General features: G+C 41.9%; 2 protein-coding genes and 1 long non-coding RNA gene across 3 annotated transcripts in view; 1 reads left to right on the top strand and 2 right to left on the bottom strand.

The window, feature by feature from the left end:
* The first annotated feature begins 11,524 nt into the window (after positions 1 to 11,524).
* On the top strand, positions 11,525 to 17,104 carry LOC118407447 (arylamine N-acetyltransferase, liver isozyme-like). The gene is made up of 4 exons (XM_035807924.1): positions 11,525 to 11,753; positions 14,201 to 14,387; positions 14,997 to 15,124; positions 15,777 to 17,104. The coding sequence occupies exons 2-4, from the start codon at positions 14,213 to 14,215 to the stop codon at positions 16,380 to 16,382; spliced, it is 909 nt and encodes a 302-aa protein (XP_035663817.1). The 5' UTR covers positions 11,525 to 11,753; positions 14,201 to 14,212; the 3' UTR covers positions 16,383 to 17,104.
* Positions 17,105 to 17,191: 87 nt separating this feature from the next.
* On the bottom strand, positions 17,192 to 18,784 carry LOC118407448 (carbohydrate sulfotransferase 11-like). Its single transcript, XM_035807925.1, has 3 exons — positions 18,693 to 18,784; positions 18,051 to 18,199; positions 17,192 to 17,690 (listed from the first exon to the last, which is right to left on the bottom strand). Exons 1-3 carry the CDS (start codon positions 18,700 to 18,702, stop codon positions 17,424 to 17,426), a joined length of 426 nt encoding a protein of 141 aa, XP_035663818.1. The 5' UTR covers positions 18,703 to 18,784; the 3' UTR covers positions 17,192 to 17,423.
* A 176-nt stretch (positions 18,785 to 18,960) lies between these two features.
* Positions 18,961 to 19,973, bottom strand: part of LOC118407426 — a 1,839-nt gene continuing 826 nt past the window's right edge. The window contains exons 2-3 of the long non-coding RNA XR_004830147.1: positions 19,628 to 19,902; positions 18,961 to 19,067 (exon numbers count right to left, since the gene is read on the bottom strand). This is a non-coding gene — a long non-coding RNA (uncharacterized LOC118407426). The remainder of the gene's footprint in view (positions 19,068 to 19,627; positions 19,903 to 19,973) is intronic.

Genomic DNA, 19,973 nt, shown 5'->3' with positions numbered 1-19,973 from the left:
GAAAACCGCAAAATTCTCGGATACTTCCTTCTCGAGATATTCTCCAGCATATGGGCCCTGTTTAGACGCAACCGCTACCTCCTTTAACCCTCATCCGACCGATACATTTTTACGACGAATCTGACCGTATGGGGTCATTTTTGACCCCATTTTGTTTTGCCTATAGACATATTTCTACTGGCTTATTTTGCCATTTCTATGCATCTACTGTTCCACCAATCCATGGAAAATATTTTGACAAGTTTTGGTGTTAGTAATTATTACTCATTATCATAATTTATGCAGAAAATAAGGAGAAACCACCTTTTGCTCTAAAAATCTACCATACTCCACATACTTTAACAATATTTGAGTCTTATCAATTTCTAAACAATAATGTTGATGCTACAATACTACTGATAGCATAAGCATGTTATTTGAAAAGAAAAGATAGAATATTTGAGAAAAGCAACAAATTTTTTGCTTGATTATGCACCATAGTCTGCCACCTAACCACATACAAACATTACCGCTTGTCTATTTTCTCTGCAAAAACATTTCATGTAGGTTCATTCTGCACATTCTGTCCATATATTGTTTCTTAATTAATTAGAAACACTTTTGCTTTTATAAACATGTTATTAGTGCTTATTATCATAATTTATGCAGAATGTCGAAAAACTGTTTTTTACACTAAAATACTATATTTATTTCAAAATATTCGATGTTTTGCTCATCTAAGCAACTATACCTTGTTATCATAATAGCAATGATGAGGAATGCCTGTCGTTTTATTGAAATTTCTTTATATTTACGTAATTAATGATTCATAATTGGCTGGGGTCATTTTTGACCCCACCGAACCAGACACAAACTTTCAAGTATAGCTTATATAATAATGGTCAAAACTCGGTGAAAAATTGGTAGATGTTGTAAGACATATATACAAACAAATTCATGGAAGGAATTTTTTCTCCGATGAAAAATGTTGATACGGCAGATACAAATATACGACTGGGGTCAAAAATGACCCCATACGGTCGGATGAGGGTTATTGACACCCCGCCTGTTACGGCACCAGATAGGCTGATGACTCAATTTCGTGATTGTAGCTCAGGCTTTAAGTTCCGGCCTTGCACACTTGGTATCTTTGGAAAGGTTCCTTAGTAAGGAATAGAAAGGTGAAAACCGCAAAATCCTTGGATACTTCCTTCTCGAGATATTCTCGAGGATATGGGCCCTGTTTAGGCGCAACCGCTACCTCCTTTATTGAGACCCCGCCTGTAACGGCACCGGATAGGCTGATGACTTAACGGTGCACTCACCAATTCTTCCGCGACAGGGGATCGATGTAGTCCGTATTTATTTTGAAGTACGGGTTTTTTCGAGGCTTTTGTGTGCCCAGTGGTTTAGTGTAGGAGACGTGTGGTGGATATAGCTCGCTGTTTTCATGAAGTGCGACTCCTATAGCTTCATTTTGGTTAGGTTTGGCTAGCGAATCTTTGCTGCCTGGTACCGCTCCGAGGCCGCAAAGTGTGATGGCCGATGACGTCACAACTCGGCGCGTTCGACATACGTCAGGAGATCCGTTATTGTAAGAATCCCAGTGTTACGATTTTTTTCTAAATCAGATATGTTTGTCGGTATAATACATGTTAACTTCCTACCAAGTATCGTTCCCAACTAGAATTTCCTTCGTGGTGTACGGCGCCGTTGAAAAAAGTCTCTTAACTATAGGTTTCAATGGGAGAAAGAAACTGGGGTGTGCACCGCTCTTTCTGCATTGAATCCCCTTACGTAGAGGTGCAAGATATCACGGTTGACTTCGGCTCTGAGATCTGTTATCTGTTTTTCAACACTAGCGATCCTCTGCTCCTCTGCTCCTGCTCTTCTTCGTACGGTGTCCCAGCGCCCCCTGTCTCCCCCTGAGAGTACTGCAGGCTCCCCTTGACGTCCTGGACCTCGCGGATGAGTTCATCAAGTCGCCTGTTGGTTGTGACCATGACCGTTTCCATGAAGGACCTGAAGTTCCTCTCCTGGACTTCCATGAGACCGATCAACTCCTTATTCTGGTTGTCAAGAAGTTCTCTCAATGTCGACATGGTGACGACATCTTCGTCAGGATTTCCTGTTCGCTTTCGTTTCGCCATCATGAAAACAAACCGTAAACTTTCCGTGAAGACTGCAACTTCTGTTACTGTATATAATGGTGGTACAATGGTAGTGGGGTTTGTTACACAATTGAGTCTATAGTCTCCAGTCTTTGCTGGCCTTCTGAGAAGTATTCTATAAGGTAGAAATCGTCCAATACTAGTATTTCCTACCGACCCGAAGAACTCTAGAAGACACAAGACCTTTCTACCGCCATTTTGAATTGTGACGTCACAAATACGAATTTTTCCTCTGGGGAGATGCAAGCAGATGTTTGGAGGCTCTGTCTCCTCTCACTGCCTTACATCTCCCCAACCGAAGTCAGGCATAGATTTTTGCACCTGAGTGGAGTGAGGATAGTCAAGTGTCCTTCCCAAGGACACAACGGCTTAGGCTTAGGTCACATTTCCAAACCGGGGCCCGGCCGGACAGCTTTTGGGGGCGAAAAGAATCACATAAAAGACATTAAAATACACAAAAATGTCAAAATAAGATTCATGGGCATGATTTGTGTATATTCTTATGTATGCGTTTTAATTTTTCGTTTCTTGAAACATCCCGGTCTGGCCCCGTGTGACCTAGGCCTTACCAGGAATATAACCTGTGACCGCCTCTCAATCCTGTGTCTGCAAGCCTTTATGATACATTCGAGAACACCTAACCACTCTCTAAACCATACGAAAATCACTGCAGTTTTGCGGTATCAATAAAAGTATCTAGACAGGGATATAGAATTTGGTGACCTTGAACGAGAAGTGAATGAGAGTGAATTAGCATGAGAGTGAGTGAGTGAATGAATGTGCGAGGGTCTGAGAGCATGAGGGCGAGTGAATGAATGATTGCATGAATGCGTATGTGGGTAGTTGGGTTGATGAGCGAGTGAATGAGAGGGTAAGTGAACGAGTATTAACACTTAAGGTGATAGATGTTCAAAATGTAGCTGTGACATGTCGTTCTGTGTAACATAACCGCATGCCTGCAAAGCTGGTGTGTTATGCCAAAGGGTGGTTATACTGGCTATATAATGTAGATACAGATTTATACAGATACAGTATCTTCATGGCTAGGGCTACAGGATGAAGAAATCAACAAAACTCTAGATCTTTAACTTAATCGATGTGTTCATACATTCACTCACCATCTTGCTACTTTTTTGCTCACCCAATCGTTCACTCATTACCTTGCATTTACTCACCATCTTGCTCATTTATTTGCTCACATACAACCATTCACTCATTAACATATGATTCACTCACCATCTTGCTATTTTTTTACACACCCAATCATTTACATTTACTAACATCGTGTTTTTTGTACATCAACCATTATTTACCTACGTTATAGGGCCTTCACGCTGCAACCAGATGGAATCAAGCAGAACCAGCCGGAATGAATAATTTGCAAAATTCGTGCCACATCCGGGTGGGAATTCCAAGTTGACCTTATATGTCCCCTTAACATGAGAAGGAATGAATGAGTGAAGAATGAATGAATGGATTTATTGCTCAACAATCGCACAAGGTACATTCGAATGAGATAAGAATGTTTTGAATAATGTTGGAATGCCGTAGAATGTGCTCACACTGCAGTAAGAATACACTTACGTCCGATATTTCTCCACATCAAATGCACCTTGAAAGTTATGAGCATGACAAAAACATTCAGGACGGCCCCAAGAATGGGAAGAAATATCTGGAACGCAGTGCGAATTTGGAGAATGTACTACTAGTACCCATTTTTGATTTAGACACCTTTCCGGCTCATTCCGCCTGTCGTGTAAAGAGTCCATTTGTATTTCCCGCCCGAATGTGGCACGAATTTTGCAATTCTTCATTCTGGTTGGCTCTATTTGATTTCTGCTGATGCAATTTCAGTGTGAAGGCCCTGTCACATTTGCAAATGGGAGAGTAAGTAACGCAGGCAGGGACCCAAAGTTTACAAAATATGGACACATCACTGAACTGTGTCCCTCCGTAAGTTCTCAATGAGCGCAAGGTCTTCCTCAAAACTGTATCCAAACATTTCGAAATCCGGTTTGTAGATTTCACCGATGCGACGTAAGTCCTCCGTCGGGACCTCTCGGAAGGTGGTACCGAAGTTTGTTTTAGCCCGTGAGGGGTGCTGTGTCGGGAGAAGATAGTCCTTCCCTACAACACCAATCTTGTGGAGGAACAGACGAAGGTCTTCCGCCAGGGTGTCCGTATGAGCGACGAAGTCGTATTCAACCTGCAAGGGTACGTACACAGAGCTTAAACAATTTAAATACTACGCAAATTAAGTAATAATTTCACTAACATGTATTTCACTACGTATATCTCTGTCTCATGTACCTGTACATCGAATATCATGAAAATATGTCTTCATTTGTTCAGTTGTCCTGCTATAACTATTTGAATAAAAATGCCCCTGCAGTTTCAGAGCAACCTGCTAAGGGCCTAAATATACACAACTTCTTCCTGACATCACAAGCTATATCTGCAACCTACTAAAATATAACCATAGCATGTATAGGACAAAATATACAAACAAACAAACAAATCCATTTAGTATGATCTAATGTACGGAAAATACCTGACAGCTAGCACATAGACTGAAGAAAGGCTCCCAATGAATATTTATATAGACTTTGTTAGTGATACTCTGGATGAAATCTCGGAAGGGAACTGGTGGTTTGCCGCCACTTGTAGTACCCACTGATCCTCGTCTGTTCTAAATGGTTTTGATGCTGTCGACAACCTTGATTCCCTTGGGGTAATCTTGCGAAGAGAACCCCTGACAATTAAGCAAAAACAAATTACGACCATAATATGTCCTTTGTACGAGATATTACCAGATATAAACCAGACATTTTGCTGCAGTACCATATAATGTCGCGAGAAGGCGCAACACCCCAAACATCATGAAGATTGAGTCCCTTCTTGATTTATTTTGGTTTAAAGTCTCCCAGACCGGAAATGTACTTGTTGTTGAACAAATTGATACTAGTAGATGGTCCAAACCTACCACCCCCCCCCCCTTCCCCCCCCAAAAAAAATTCAACGGCCCACCTCTCCAGTGCACCAGGCCTCCCACTGATAAACCTCGTACGGTCCATTATATTATAGAATCAGATCACATTCAGCTGTTCTCCCAAACTACACTATGTTTCTAAATATAAGGTCTGATAATGAATATAGTAAGTGAAGTTATGCACACAAAATATGTAGCAATTAAACGTAGCGTAGAGATGTAAAATAAAAGCATATCAATGCAAATATTTGACGGACATGGTGAATTTGCTAATTGCCATGCTATCATTGGTTGCACTCTTTTTTCATAATCAAAATTATGATGTCCAGTCTTTGTTTGCCACATTGTCCTCGTTTTCGATCTACCATATCCGCGCCAAGTGAAAGGTATTAGACTCGCCCATGACGCGTTGCAAAAAAAAAAAAACAACGGTGACTTACATTGGTTTCCCTGCAGTACCGTGATTAACCGCTACTTACCAAGCAGAGGTTGGGGGAATATTGCGACATTTTTATCATATACCCCGAAAATAGGGCCTCTGCTAAAACGTCGCGATCTCTGCCACCGACCTCTGCTTTTAAAGTAGTCGCTTTGGAGCCCCTAGTGGAAGCTACCCTTTCCCGACACTCACCCACATACCATCAGTATTTTGGGTTGAAAACCCGGACACATGTTAAATGTCAACAAGGTCTTCTGCAGTAATGCTTTTCACAAGCACACACAAACACGCCAAAACGCAAGCACACAAACACTAACCCATGTAGACTGTGTGCGATGTTTCCTGCAGTATTCCTTGAAAATGGCGATTCTCTTCTTCTGCAAACTTTTGGCCACGGTACCTGTAAAGGAGGTTGTGAGTAAGGCAAGAAATGGCTTGTCATCTGGCGCTTGAATATGTGCCTCCGTCAGAGAATATGAAGGTATTGTTTTTTGGTGTGTGTGTGTGTGTGTGTGTGTGTGTGTGTTCGTGTGTGTGTGTGTGTCTGTCTTTGTGTGTGTCTGTACGTGTGTGTGTTTGTGTCTGTAAGTGTGTGTGTGTGTGCCTGTCTGAGTGTGTGTGTGTGTCTGCGCCTGTATGTGTGTGTATATTTGTGTGTGTCTGTAAGTGTGTGTGTGTGCCTGTCTGAGTGTGTGTGTGTGTGTGTGTACCTGTATGTGTGTGTGTATTTGTGTGTGTCTGTACGTGTGTGTTTGTGCCTGTCCGAGTGTGTTAGTGTGTCTGCGCCTGTATGTGTGTGTATATTTGTGTGTGTCTGTACGTGTGTGTATGCCTGTCTGAGTCTGTGCGTGTGTGTGTGTGTGTGTAATTTAATCCATCCTCAGTACCGTTTCCTTACAATTTCATTGGTTTTATTTCAGTTGGCATCATATTTACTTGCGACTATTGTGAAAGCTACATTTCTAAATGACATGACTAGTATGGATCTAAACCTTGCAAATATTACCCATTTCAAATATTTCATTCTTTGCATAAATGGTCAGAAAAAGCTTTTGTTATAAAACCTTCTTAAATTGTTAACTGACTAGACCGGGCTATTTTGGGTTTCCTGGGGAGGAGGGGGGGGGGTGTAATTCGCCTTCCCCTGGCATCTTCCACTTCCAAATGGCATGGTGTACATTGACCAAATTTTGCAGGGTAATGTCTAATGAACTATCCTTGCTGCAATTTTAACATCGTTATGATTTAACATGGCGTAATTATGGTGTCATTTCTGTCATATTAATGACTTAAATCATTCATGCCAACAAATCAAGCAACTACCAACTAGTTACTCAAGCAACTAGAAATGTTGGATAGCATCCACAACTTTTCGTCAGTGACACTATTTCAATACTCTAACTAAGAATGAACACGCGAAGAAGGTGAATTCGGAGACAATATTTTAACAGGAAGCATGTATGTTAATGAGTGAATTATCTCTTGTTGTTTTAGTACAGCAGCTATTCTTTTTCGTCGCAGGGCTAAATACTAAGTGAAATGGACACGTATTCCCCCTTTCCTGTTGAGGGTGGGATTGTACATTCTCTCATATATTTGCCACTCTAACACCCCGTTTGGGTACATAAGAAATCTCCACAATGTTGCCATACTTTGGACAACTTCTGTTATTTGGGCGAAGAAGATGATCAATTAAATTGACAATATCAGCATGATCAATGAGGAATTATGATTGCACACTATACCATGGTTTACTGGTCATATAAACAACGTTTTGGATTACAGACCTATTCCCAGAAATGTTGCACTGCATGGTTTACCACAGCATGTAACCACACATACCTGTTGTGTTTAAAAGATGGCCTCCATTTTGGTACTTGTTGACTGGGAGGGTTTTCGTCATTCCTGTAGGCAGAGCGTTCCATGATATTCCAGGCCTTTCACCGCTGCTAAAATATACATAGACTGCAGGAACCCACGTAAATACGGACAACAGAGCGAGTGTCACATATTTTGCAGTAGGTCTGTATTTTGTTTCTGAGAGAGGCGTCATATTAGTTCACCTCACAGTCCACGTCTACTATGTTGACGTTACTCCCCGTCCGCCCTCAATGAGCATAATATTATTGTGTAATAATATTATTAAGTAAATTCTGTGGATGACATCCGCGCGCTCAACATTTTTCGCCTGATTTTTCTTCTTCTCCATGTATGGACAGATAGACCAAGATGGGTAGATAGGTTTGTGTAATCTAATAATTGTACACGATGGTAAAATTTGGCCCCAAAATTTCCAGACTTCTATGTGGGGATTTAGAACACGAATCGTGTTCCAAATGACGTAATCGAACAGAACGGGCGTTCTATTGGAGGTCATCCGCGGTCACCTGCAGGTTGTTACAGTAAACACGCAGAAAACACCCTTGTTTTCCTGGGTGTCGTACGTCAGAAGAAAAACAAACATTTTCACAAATATAAGACGTTATCTGGCAAGCTTAGTTTTGCTGCCACTTAGTTTGGAACATGTGACATGTAACAAAGCTGCTGGCGTCATTATTGGTGACCTTGAATATTACAACACTTGTTTACGGCGGTATCAATTACTCCATGTCCCTATCAGCGCGACTCGACATACGACCAAACATGGTATTTAGATCGCTTACCAAACGCGTGCAAATCAACTCTTTCAGGACTTACATTGTCGACAACTAATATCTCCAGATTTGTGTCTTAGGGATTTTTGAAATATGGATGCATTTTTTAATTATGAGTCTTTAAGTGTGAAAAAGCAGATTTTTCGACCTTATCTTGGCTGTAAAAATAGTTCTAAGTACAAGTTGAAAAATTCCTAAGACAGAAAGTTTGATCTTACAATCATTACTCATATGATATAAAAAATTTGGATTTTCAGTCAAATTTAGGACCAATCTAAATATGGTATTTGTTTTATGTCAACCAAACATAACACCCTTTCTTAATCAACCAACTAGGCAGATTTCAGAAAACATTGAGACAAAACTGTGCAGCACACATACACGGTAAGATTTTACGTATACATACTGCCAGTTTTCATTTAATATCGACGAGAAACGTGCGAGGGGTTGCTTTTCTAACTATCACGATCTTGTAGAAGATGTTTCAGTCACCGTCAGCCCTCCGCGGGGACCGCGCGGGAGCTCCGGTAACCCGATACTCTGCGTTCGAATGGAAACTTTTGGGCCAAATTTGACCATCGTGGTATGTAGAATTGACACTAGAGAGGTAGCCTTGACTGTAGTTGCAGAAGTGAAACTTGCTGGACAGTGGCACTAATATAGAAGCCATGAGTGTAGTTGCCAACATGGTTAGTGATACCACTCTTCTAGTACACTTCTTAAATACTGGAATGAATGCCTCGTTGACAGCAATGCCATATTTTTTTTTTCACTCCAAGTTGTTTTACAACGTTTGTGGTGTCTCTTTTGAAAATATACCATCTTGTTTTTAACACATCTTGATTTTCGCACTGTATTATTATTATTTTTTGAGTCTACAGAGGGTGTAATCCACAGAACTTACTTGCTGTGGCCTAGAAATAGAACAGCCAACTTTCTATGGCGGTGCAGAGAAACTTCCCGACTTCATATTCGTCTTCTGGACAAGCTATGGTCACGTATTTTGCCTTCATGGCCAGGAAAAAGTGACACAAGTTTTAGCCCTCTAACTGCTTTCTTTGGAACCGCAGAGTTTTAAACTTTGAAACAGGATATGGCAGGACGGGATGGACGAGTTTTGATGATGTAGGTTGGATAGAGGTGAATGTAATATAACATATGATATGCAAATATTGACCCGATATGGTTAATTTATGAAGAAATGTTACACTTACGTACTTGCAATGATTTCCTGACGTAGGGTGAAAAAAAGAGGAGACGTAATATAAAATAATCCCCAGATGCTTCGTTGCCTATCATTTGCATTTTAATGAGACAAAATTGCCTGGAAAGGCATGAGGTTGTGGAACTCTAATTTAGTAATTATGCTGTAAACAACCAGCCACAGAGCCGACTACCGGCAAACAGCATTGAAATGAAGCCATAAAGACAAGAAGAGAGCCGGATCTTATAACAACAACAAATCTATTGCCGATTTTGGTCATGTTTACTATACCCTATGTACTTTATTGTAGGTTGAATACGACTTCATCGCTCATACGGACACCCTAGTGGAAGACGTTCGTCTGTTCCTCCACAAGATTGGTGTTGTAGGGAAGGACTTACCTTCTCCCGACACAACACCCCTCACGGGCTAAAACAAGCTTCGGTACCACCTTCCGAGAGGTCCCGATGGAGGACTTACGTTGCATCGGTGAAATCTACGAACCGGATTTCGACGTACACGTTTGGCTACAATTTTGAGGAAGACCTTGCGCTCATTGAGGACGTACGGAGAGGCACGTTGAAGCAAAATGTCTCTGTTCAGTGATGGGTCTATTTGTTAACTTTGGGTCCCTGCCTGCGTAATTTATGCTCCCATTTGCAAATATACGACTATTAGCTTTAAATACAATACGTCACTACACACAGGGCGCAGATGATCTTCGCAAGCCTGACCCGGAATCTCGTGTTCTATCGCGAGATCGAGACTTGGTCATTCTCCGTGATCAAGATGTGCTTTCGGACATCGAAAATTTGGAGTTATGTACTCTACCTTAAAACAGTCATTGCTTGAAGAAAAATTATATTGGTAGTAACTGTATACAAATGTGACTGATGAACCTCCTTAACGACATTATACACATGCGCTTTAAGCCAGGGTGAAGCGGTGCTTTGTTGTTGCACCAACACAAAGACCAGATTAAAATCTTGAATCGTGACGTTACCAGGTGTTACGTGTGTACTCACCTACTAGTCTAATCTCCAAGCAGATCCTACGGTAGCATAAGATGGTATCAAAAGCTGGCAGAGGAGTGAAGCCGGCCTAGGAGTGTGTTTGGCTACATGGAAAATGGACACCTCTTGGCTGACTACACTCCTTGGCAAGTTTGGTACTATTTGATGCCATTGTAGGATCTGATTGGAGATTACTACTAGTCAGCCACTGACATGTCGACGGGTTACACCCTCTGCATTAACAGTGTATTGATTATGTATACTTCAGTTCATCCATGTATTTTCGAGCCAATAAATATCTTGTGGATTCTAATATTGGTTGTATGTCCTGCATGTGTGAGGTCCTTGTGTAAACTGAGCACTAAACCAGTAAAAAGTATACGGCGCAAATACGTGAAATTATATTACCAAAGTATACATGGTGACCTTTCGACAAGTCTTCACTGCCTGTAAAGAACATCCAAACACCTAACTTCTCGAGCAGTACTAAAACTACAAACACAATATAAAAGTAAAAGCCCTTAACTGTAATATGCACTTCCAAAATTTAAACGTATCCGAAAACGAAATATTTTTACAGTCACCTTTGCCAAGGGTATCTAATCTGCTACAAGTCGGCCATCTGTGCGTGCGCTGGAATGCTGAAATTTGCCCTTCTGGTCTTCTTGGCACGGTGTTTCAGCGCCCCCTATCTCCCGTTGAAAGTACTGTAGGCTCCGCTTACCGTTGAATTTTAAATTTGTGCCTGAAGCACCTTGCCATACATCGAATAGCATCACAATCCATCCAAATGTGTTATTTCTTATTCAGGTATTTCGCTGAAAGTAGACACACACACGTGCACACACACATGTGCACACAAGCACAAAACACATACACACAGGTAGGCAAAGTCACACACACGCTACTTATAACTACATGTATAACGTTACCTCCATTTCTCATGGAGGTAAAAACTCAAGAGCTGTGCGCCAGGACAGTAACCTCTTCCCTTGTTTTGACTCTTGTTTAAATATAGACCCCAGGTCGGCTCAGGTTTCAGGTCGGTGACATCCTAAGCAAATAACCGCATCGGTAGAAAGTTTTCCCGTCAACACGACAAACAATACCCGCCCCTCTCACCTGTTTCTCAGAGACGAGTCCATAAGTAATCTATTACGTTCGTCATCGGTTGTTGCAAACAAACTCAGAAATGGGGACAAAGGTCAAAAGGACTCCTACCTGTCGCCAGGTGCCATTTTTTTCACAACTTTGACTTCCTTTTCCTGTCATTTGTGGACGCCGTTGACAACATCTATCCACAGGTAAGAATGGTAGAAACTGTCTTAGATTCCTTGCTTAATAGGCGATACTGGAGAGGTCTTCTTTCAACGGCGCGAGCACATTATATTTGCAGTATGCCGTCGCACGATTTTTATGATGTCGTAGAATTTTCAAGTAGACTGTGACAGAACCACCCGCCTAGAAGTTAGATCTAAGACAGCATTTTCTGTAACAAGACGGTGAGAATTTGAACGACACGACCACCGCTATCCTATAAGAATTCTCTCAGTTTGACGACGATTGATTGACGAGTGTTACCAGGCCCTCACAACGACAACAAAGCATAGCACAGTTTCTAGGAATGGCCATAGATTCACTCAACCCTCTGAACCAATTGCATGTAGCGTGGCGTTGACAGTGTAACATTATACAATGTCATATAACAGTTTGGTGGGATTTTGTGGCGTAGTTTTTGACCTAAACCCAGAGGTGCTGGGGTCGAATCCTTGTGAATCCTTGGTTTTATGGTTATATATTACTGCCTGGGTTGTCAAGACTTTTCGCGACGCCCCCTACCGTATGGCGATCGCACTGCAACCTCTCTGCGTAGCTACAAAGTAGTGTAGTAGTGTTTGACCCAAACCCAAAGGTGCTAGGATCGAATCTTGTCATGCTGCTGATCTTGTGTACCCTTAGTAAAGGGACTCGACACATATTTCCTCACCCAACCAGCTGTAAGAATTGATTGGTACATCAGACTTTGGTTGGGGAGGTAAAAGGCGGTGGAAGGAGAGGGATGGGCTCCGCCTTTCAATATTCTGCCCCAGAAACAGTGAATAACTACCCACTGGCCCTTACACGGCTATACATTGGGCTACTTTTATAACCATGTCAGGGTTCTCCCCAGAATTTGTTAGTATAGTGGAGGGGCTGGCAAAAATAACCCGTACCAGCGTGATGGGCTTTCATGAAAACGGGTTCATTTTGCAATGACAGAGAGTGTCAAATACTACAAGTATAATATATTATAGTGATTCCTTTGTTGTGAAGTGGCAAAACGACTATTGTTTTGATCATCGCCCATTCACAAGTTTTTGCAGACAATGCTGCCTGTGAATTTTCATTAAATTTAGCAAAAACTAACAAAGAAAACAGGAAAGAAAACACTCTAAATTTCAAAAGTAGTATAGTGGAGCTGGGCTAGGAGTATAGTGGGGGGCCTCCGTTATTCCATCCTCTGGGAAGGACTCTGCATGTTCACATAAATTTTGCATGGTCTACTCTGTTGTTACGATGGCTCCGTGTGCCTCAACTAATATTTACCTAGCTTATGGGAGCACATATGGCGCTACAATATGTCGCCTTACAATTGTCGACAACGGTTGTACTTGTTTTCGTTTGCATGGATCTTATGGTTATGAATTACTCAGTGTTACTGGCGGGGTTGTCAAGACTTTTGGCGACCGCCTCCTACCATACGGTGATCGTACTGCAACCTCCGGGCGACCAAAATTTTATATGCGTAACGAAAATTGGAATATCATGCAAAATGTCAAAGTATAATGAAAAGAGAAAATGACAAACAAAAAAACTCTTACTTTAAAAATGCGTTCATTTATCTAAGAACTTCGTTGAGAGATCTGTCAAATTTTATTAGGTCCGCCCCACTAGTTGAAGGGGGGTTGAGTTTACACATAACACCTGGTAACGGCACGATTCAAGATTCTAATCTGGTCTTTGTGTTGGTACAACAACAAAGCTCCGCTTCACTATGGCTTTAGCGTATGTGTAGTGACTTACGGTAAGGGTAGAAGTCTACAGCCGGGGCGGGCCTGCGTATAAGTCCGTATGAGGTCCGTATGGACGTCTAAACCATTAGCAGGCTCTTCAGGTTGCTGGAAAAATAATAGACATTGGAAAAATATAAACAAATAACATGCCTGAGGAGTGAGCAGCTCGCAATCCACACTCCACGGCCAGCTATCTCTTCTGGCATGTTATCTGTCTATATATATTTGTCAAATTTCTACTATTTTTCCCAGTGACCCGTGGAGCCTGGTAGAGGCGTAGACTTCCACATGGACCTCATACGGACTAAGATATTATACGCACTTGTGAACCCGGCTTTACGTTTTGAAATTACACCACAAATAGTGTAGGTATGGACAAAAAGTTTATAAATGGACCCATCACTGAAACGAGACATTTTGCTTCAACGCGTCCCACCGTAAGTCCTCAATGAGCGCAAGGTCTTCCTCAAAATTGTTTCTAAACATTACTTCATAAGAGCAAAAACGTGACCATGGCTAAAAATGTCCAGGACAAACATATCAAGAAGTATAGAATCATATCGGAAGTTCCACTGCACCACCATAGAAGGTCGCCTGGAGGTCCTATTAAGGTTTTATCTACAAGAGCGTTATTTACATATTTCACGGAGGGTTGAGGTGTCCTAACACTCACTCGTATGTACGTTGGTGTTGTTTAGGATCTAGGAGGAATGGAGGCCTACCTAAAGACCATCGGCTACGAAGGGCGAAGAGACGTCACACCAGACACCCTCAAGGCCCTACAGGCCGCGCACGCTCGAACGATTCCTCTGGAAAACCTGGGGTTCATGTGCGGAGAAAAGGTGCTACACTGCCCCCTGGCGGTCTGTAGAAGAATCGTATTAGGTACGTACGCGTGACATATGTTCTATTATTCTATACTATAGGTGCTACGTATACATTGCCTCCTGGCGGCCTGTAAATCAATAGTAATACGTAACGGTAGCGGGACATTTACATGTACAGTGTGAAAGTTTTCATCAAATTAGAAATCAACCATCGGACCTTTAGTCTATCAGAATATGATACGTAGCTTCCTTTGTTCTTACCAGCCAAAATATGCAGATATACAGAAGAATACTGACACACAAAAATACTTCCCGCGAAACAATGTTGGTTAGCGCTATACTAAAGGCATTATGTTACAATAGTAAGACCTTATGTCCGTACGCAAAATAAAGTGCTTACCAACAAGTTTTCGATCGGTCCTCTGATCATTATCAAGTTGAAATGATACGAAACGGAAGTGTGACGTCAGTAAAGGGTCAAAGGTGCTTGGCAGTCGGTATCAGTCCCCGTCTCCGTTGAGGGAAGGTTGGTGGGCTCTGATGTAAATGACCTCTTTCACTCCCCTGAGAAAGTAATCCTGTTAGGAATCAAGTATCTTTGCCTTTGCCTTTGAAAAGACATATTTAGATGATAGTCTGCATTTCACCACATATCCATGCGTTATAGGAGGACGTGGCGGGGCCAGTCCAGAACTGAACGGTGCCTACTGTTGGCTTCTACAGCAGCTGGGCTTCCAGGCGTACCTGGTCGCCTGTCAACTCTACGATCACCAATCCGGTAGCTTCCTACCAGAGGTAACGGTATTTATTTATGATGATAATAGTTTCTTGCAAATTCTTGCCCGAGGGCTAATTGCAGTCAACTTGAAAGTGTACAAACAACTAGTGTAGAACAGTATGGAATATGTCTGCTCTAGTCTAAAAGCTAACACTCTAAAACTGCAACTTGTTGGATTCGACGTCTTTTCCTGAGACAATGGAAGACAAAGGATCCCATTTTTTTTATAATGTGTGAGTTCTGTGAAGTTAGGAGGAAGGTCGTTTTCTTTTTGTCTGTAAACATGAGGACATTTTGAAGGAATTCAGTGGCCTCTGACATTATCATTATGTAACTGGATAACGATAGTTTGCCTTATGCGCGGGGTAACCTATAGACGTTTTGCGAGGGGTGTTGAGGGATATCAAATCGACGGACGGTTGCTTTAAATTGAAAAGTTATGAAAATATTGCAGCATAAAAGCACTCTCGGTACCCTGATTTAAAGGAATGATTGGTAATTACCCCGCGAATAAAGGTGAACTAGCATTAGATGTATTTATGTCATAATCTGCAGTTCCATAGTCTATAACTTGTGTTACACCACCCTTTACCTGGTCTCAAACGTCTGTTTATTTGTTGTTTTATTTTTGTACCTGGTCTCATATGTCTGTTTTATTTTTGCACACAGGGTTCTCACATCGCAGTTCTAGTCAGTCTCGGTCGCAAGCGCTTTCTGACCGACGTTTCCTGTCCGGCGTTCTCCAAAGAGCCGGTGGTCATCGTTCCCCACAAGGTCCAAACGGACGCGGTCGGCGGTCGACATCGACTTCGCCGCCATGACGAAATGACGTGGTCGTTCCAGAAACTGTTCTTCACCAGTTTCGACGGACCACTTTTTGAGGAGTGCGACATTGCTCCCGATCCGAACCCTCCATGGACGACGGTCTACAGAATCTCTCTCATCCCCGTCGTTTTGGAGGACTTTAAACACTTAACGACTGTCATTTACCAAAACGTCAAGTCATTAAAAGGAGAGAGGCTATTCTCACCTAAGAGGGACCCTTTGGTCATGACACACACGAAAAGGGGGAGGAAGTTCCTTATTGGGAAACGTTTTTGCACGGTGCTTTATAAAGAGGGCGTGGCCAGAAAAACCGTGACTGACATTGACACGTCTGAGGAGATGGCTGACGTCATCTGGCGGGAATTCGGAATCAGGTTTCTCGAGGAGAAACAGCTGATGACCAGAATAGACTTGTTATACGAACGCAGAACCAGAAGATCCAGCATCTGATGAATGATAACATAAAAGTCCATCTGTGTTGGTGACGAACGTCATACAGCAACTAAACTTTCCTTAGTGGCGTCTGGCGTGGCGTAACTGGTTGGGCGTTCGGCTAGGAATCTATAGGTCCTGAGTTCGATCCCCGCCGTGCCTCCGACGTAAAGGAAATGCACTTTATACGACCTTCCTCACTTCACCCAGGCGTAAAAATGAGTACCTGACTTCGGTCGGGGAGGATAAAGACCACCTTTTACCTTCTGTCTGCACCGTGTATGTGACACCGTTGATATAAGTTACAAAACATGAGTGCAGTGCCGCATTGTCCTCGTTTGCCAACAAGAAAATAGAAAAAAAAAACTTTACCTATTCGTAACCAACTTCGGCAACACGTCGTTGCTGCCAGATAACCTATGTCGCCCCCGTCGAAGTTCTGGATTCAGAGCCGGACAAACCAATTTGACATCCATGCTCATGACCTCCTGTGCGTTACATCATTCCATGGAGTCAGTATCTTGCAAATTTGAGCCGGTATCTCAATGGACTGCGCCGATTTGCTCGAAATTTAGTGTTCAAAATCTTTATTTGATTAGTTCTACATTTCTTTATCTTATCAGCAATTTCTTACAGAAGAAAGTGTGGCGAGGCAAAACAATTTATTTCGGACATTATCAACGTTCGAAATATATATATAGTAAGCTTACCTATTAATGCAATTAAAAAATGTTATTGTACTTGTAAGTTCTATTCAATTTATTGTCTTAATCTAACCCATCTTACTACAACCGTCTTACTTTAGTCCAGAATATATTCAAAGGAATCTTATGGGTCTCTTAAGAAAAGAGAAAAAACCTTTGATTCTGGTAGCCTGACTAAATCAAGCTTTTCTGGCTATGGCAATACTAATCCACTGGCCAGGTCCCTAGAATATTCTTAGCTTACACACCGAAATAGGCCGTTAGTACAGGCCCTCTTTTTGCAAATGGGTCCATAGCATAAGACAGGCAGAGACCCGAAGTTTACAAGTTGATCACTGAACTGAGAGATTTTATTTCAACGTGTTCCCCGCAAGTTCTCAATGAGCGCAAGGTCTTCCTCAAAATTGTAGCCAAACATGTCGAAATCCGGTTTGTAGATTTCACCGATGCGACGTAAGTCCTCCGTCGGGACATCTCGGAAGGTGGTACCGAAGCTCGTTTTAGCCCGTGTGGGGTGTTGTGTCGGGAGAAGGTAGTCCTTCCCTACAACACCAATCTTGTGGAGGAACAGACGAAGGTCTTCCGCTAGGGTGTCCGTATGAGCGATGAAGTCGTATTCAACCTACAATGCAAAGGTACAAAATTCATCAAAGCTTAAACAATTCACTTATTTATCATGGAAAATAAGTAATAGTTTGAATGATTCGCATTTTACGTTGTACATCTCCATCTAATCGAATATCATGGAAATCTGTCTTTCATTTGTTCAGTTGTCTCCCTGTTACTATTCGAATAAAGATGCCCCTGCAGTTCCAGAGCAAGCTGCTAAGGGTCTAGATATACATCACTTCTTCCTGACATCAAAATCTATACTTGTGACCAAAAAAACAAGACCATAGCATTTATAGGACAAAGGATACAAACAAAGAAAGAAAAACAACAAAAAGCCATTTAGTATAATGATATGATGTACGGAAAATACCTGACAGGGAGCACATAGACTGAAGAAAGGCTCCCAATGAATATTTATATAGACTTTGTTAGTGATACTCTGGATGAAATCTCGGAAGGGAACTGGTGGTTTGCCGTCACTTCTCACAGATCCTCTTTTGATCCAGTCCAGGTTCCGAGCTGAAACATAAACAACAAAGATGGTGACATCTACAGCCTAAGATACAATATTAACCTTCACATCGCCAAGCCTAACCTGCTCTTACTGAACTACATCCATTTTATGTGAAGACCAGCCCCTCCAGTTCTGTCCTGCCACTTGCTACATGGTGTATTAACCAAACACCACAGGGAGTCTGCTTCACCAATGGTAACCATGGTGATAGCAATATTCTTATTCAAACACATCCATTTATATGGACAGCCCCTCCATTCTGTCCTGCCACTTGTTACTTTATGTAATCAATCACCCCAGGGTTAGGTGTGTGCTACCAGTTGCCAGTCGTCTGGCCTTAAATGTTTGGAGCAAGGAGAGAACAAAAAAAGATAAAGGGGGCAAAAAGTATTACTTTTACTTCATTGAAGATATTCAATGGAAGGTTAGATTTTAGAACCCCTATGCAACGTTCTAGATTTTAGAATGTGCGCTTATTTCTAGATTAGGATTTTATACCTTGTCTCATGTCGTTTCGTCTCAAAATCTCCTCTCGGTTTTTCTGCTTCCAGAACGTCTTGTTGTTCGGAAAGGGGCGTGGGTCGCGGATCGCACCTAAATAGTTTGGAGCAAAGGAAGAACAAAAAAAAAGATAAACGGGGCAAAAACATGTTTTCTTCATTGAAGATAATGAAATGGAAGCTTAGATTTTAGAATATCTATTCCACGCTACGTTCTAGATTTCAGAATGTGCGCTTTCTAAATTAGTATTTGATACCTTGTTTGTTGTAGATTTTTCTCAAATCCTTCTCTCGTGTTTTTCGCTGGAACGTCTTGATGTACAATGAGCGTTTAGGGTTGTGCATGAATTTGTCAAGCCAGGCAGACGCTAACCTGAAAATTAGAAGATGAAAAGTTATGTCAAATTGTCAGTACGTATCATTTCCATTATATTATTCTTATCAGGGAAGCAACAAATAGGGTTTTTATTTTTGTGTGGTTGCATATGTCTGTGTGTACCAGTGTCTGTCGCTACACACACACACACACACACACACACACACACACACACACACACACAAACTCACCACACACGCACACACACACACACAAAATCTCTCTTACTTGCTCTCTCACACAAACACAGGCATGCACACACTCACACACACACACACACACACACACACACACACACACACACACACACACACACACACACACACACACACACACACACACACATAAAACACATACACACCCAGAGTATCAAGCAAATAGTGTCACGTACGTACACACAGAGAGAAAGAGAGACAGACAAAGAGAGAAAGAGAGACAGAGACGAAGAGAGAAAGAGACAGAGAGAGAAAGAGAGAGAAAGAGAGAGAGACAGAGGCGGAGAGAGAGAGAAAGAGAGAGAGAGACGACGCCTACGAAAGAGAAGGGGAGAGGCATACCTTTCCAAGGGGTCGCGAACTACAATGAGTTTGTTGTAGGTCGCAAGTCGTATGTCCGCCTCTTCCTTGCTGTAGTCTTTCAGCAAGCTATAGTGTTCTTGATGGATCCGTACCCGTGTCTGTTTGGGATCTACTGCGCTCGCATTTGTACCGTGTTGCAGATTGTACATCAGGTATTTGGTCGTTGTACATCCAGTTTTGGGAATAAAACAGTACATGGTTTTGAGCCTGTCAATAACCATGATTCGCTCGAGGTACATTTGCGACGAGAACCCCTGAAAATTACGTAAAAACAAATTACGACCATAATATCATGTGTGTTGTTTGAGATATCCAAACCATAAGT

The sequence above is a fragment of the Branchiostoma floridae genome, unplaced genomic scaffold (assembly GCF_000003815.2).
Source record: "Branchiostoma floridae strain S238N-H82 unplaced genomic scaffold, Bfl_VNyyK Sc7u5tJ_1342, whole genome shotgun sequence".
In the NCBI taxonomy this organism is placed as follows: domain Eukaryota; kingdom Metazoa; phylum Chordata; class Leptocardii; order Amphioxiformes; family Branchiostomatidae; genus Branchiostoma; species Branchiostoma floridae.
Note: the sequence above shows the minus strand (reverse complement) of the source record. Positions and strands in the feature narration are given on the sequence as shown.

What these genes read in the sequence shown, in the direction of transcription:
- LOC118407447 (XM_035807924.1), top strand. Translation starts at nt 14,213, where the DNA reads ATGGAGGCCTACCTAAAGACCATCGGCTACGAAGGGCGAAGAGACGTC. An exon ending in CTGTAGAAGAATCGTATTAG is followed by an intron (nt 14,388 to 14,996) that starts GTACGTACGCGT and finishes CATGCGTTATAG; the next exon opens with GAGGACGTGGCGGGGCCAGT. An exon ending in CCGGTAGCTTCCTACCAGAG is followed by an intron (nt 15,125 to 15,776) that starts GTAACGGTATTT and finishes TTTTGCACACAG; the next exon opens with GGTTCTCACATCGCAGTTCT.
- LOC118407448 (XM_035807925.1), bottom strand. An exon ending in GTCTATGTGCTCCCTGTCAG is followed by an intron (nt 17,691 to 18,050) that starts GTATTTTCCGTA and finishes TTTGCATTGTAG; the next exon opens with GTTGAATACGACTTCATCGC.